General features: G+C 43.6%; 1 protein-coding gene across 1 annotated transcript; it reads right to left on the bottom strand.

Moving 5' to 3' along the window:
- Positions 1-613: 613 nt before the first annotated feature.
- On the bottom strand, positions 614-1278 carry LOC132538110 (profilin-1-like). The gene has a single exon (XM_060190013.1). The coding sequence runs from the start codon at positions 1190-1192 to the stop codon at positions 770-772; it is 423 nt and encodes a 140-aa protein (XP_060045996.1). The 5' UTR covers positions 1193-1278; the 3' UTR covers positions 614-769.
- Positions 1279-1753: the final 475 nt, after the last annotated feature.

Below are 1753 nucleotides of genomic sequence, written 5' to 3' on the forward strand. Positions count from 1 at the left end.
AGTATTCCATTGCATATATTACCACTCATCTCTTGTTGGACACTGGGGTCAATCCCAATTTGTGGCTGTTTAAAGTAGCACTATAGGGAACATAGCTATTAATATATCTGTTTACAGCTTATAGTTGTTTTTTTTTCTCCATCTTTTAGATGGATACCAAAGAGTGGAATTTCTGGGTCACAGTGCAGATCTATATTTATATTTTTGAAAAACTACCATACAATTTCCAAATAGTCTTGACCAATTTACATACTCACCAACAGTATATAAATGTCATCCTTTCTTCATAATCTCGACACTATTTATTATATCTCATCTTTTTGATGTTGGCCATTGTCATAGATGTGAGATGATATCTCAATGTTAATTTTAATTTTCTGATAAAAGATGATAACGGGAATGCAGGGGTTTTGTTTGCTTGTTTTTGGTTGGTTGATTTTCTTCTGTTTTGTCACCAGGGTTATTTTTGAGGCTAAGTGCATGTACAAGGACTCTGCTACTCCCAGCAGCTATTTTTATTTTTATTTTTTTTTTGTTAGTACAATCTTTTTTTTATTCAGAAAAAAAAAAAAAAGTTTTCCAATCACACACAGGAGGGGTATGGGTAGGGGTAGGCATCTGTCCATCCAGCCCCAACCCCCAGCCCATGTGGTTTTGGCAGCAATAAGGGGTGTGGGATAATGGCCCAAAAAATAAAAATGGTGTGTGTGTATGGGAGGGGGGGGTTGCAAAAGCAGTGGGGAGTGGTAGGGGGAAGGGAAGGACGAGGTCAGTACTGAGCACGCCGCAGGTGGGAGGCCATTTCATAACATTTCTTGTTGATCATGCCACCGTGGACACCTTCTTTGCCCATCAGCAGGACTAGCGTCTTGGCAGTCATGGTAACAGTGATGTTGAAGGTGGGGGCTCCACCGGTGCTCTTGGTACGAAGGTCCATGGTAAATTCTCCATCCTGCAGCAGTGAGTCCCGGATCACAGAACATTTCTGGCCCCCAAGCGTCAGCTCATTCACGAAAAAACTTGACCGATCTTTACCAACCAGAACACCAACCTCAGCTGGCGTAATGTTGACGAATGTTTTTCCGGGAACGGAGGCCCAGACAGACGGCGAGTCCTTATAGCCCACGATGGCCGCGTCCTGACAGGTCCTGTCCCCCATGAGGTTGTCGATGTAGGCGTTCCACCCGACCATGACGCTGCTGCTGGGGTTGCTCTCCGCGTTGCTGCTGGGGCCACCGGCTGGGATAGGGCTGCCTCGGACTGGCGGGCGGGGGGAGGCGGAGAGCTTGGGGCACGCGCTGCCCTGCGGACTGCGGGCTCAGCTAGCTGTGCAGCAGCCTTCACCGCCACTTCACCCAGCAGCTATTTTTAAACTTAAATTTTTATTTTCATTTGCATTAACTGTAGTGAAAACAACAAACCATAAATTAACTTTTTTTTTTACAGTTCTGGAAATGGGAGTTCCAGGATGAAAGTAATAACAGAAAGCATCTCCTCTTGACTTACTGATGACACTGTTTTCTCTTTCTCTTCATATGATATCTTCTGTGTACATGTATGTGTCCTAGTTTTTTCTTCTTATGAAAATTAGAGTCATACTGGATCAAAGTCCACCCTAATATGCCCTTTTTAGATCAGTTATTTCTTTTTCTCAATTAATTTATCTTTAAAAAAACATTAACAAAACCATAGTATAGGAGGGGTACTACTCCACACAATTCCCACTACCAGATCTCCATATCCCATCCCCTCC

The sequence above is a fragment of the Erinaceus europaeus genome, chromosome 4 (genome assembly GCF_950295315.1).
Source record: "Erinaceus europaeus chromosome 4, mEriEur2.1, whole genome shotgun sequence".
Taxonomy (NCBI): Eukaryota; Metazoa; Chordata; class Mammalia; order Eulipotyphla; family Erinaceidae; genus Erinaceus; species Erinaceus europaeus.

Coding starts and splice junctions, on each gene's coding strand:
- LOC132538110 (XM_060190013.1), bottom strand. CDS start 1,192: ATGGTCGGGTGGAACGCCTACATCGACAACCTCATGGGGGACAGGACC.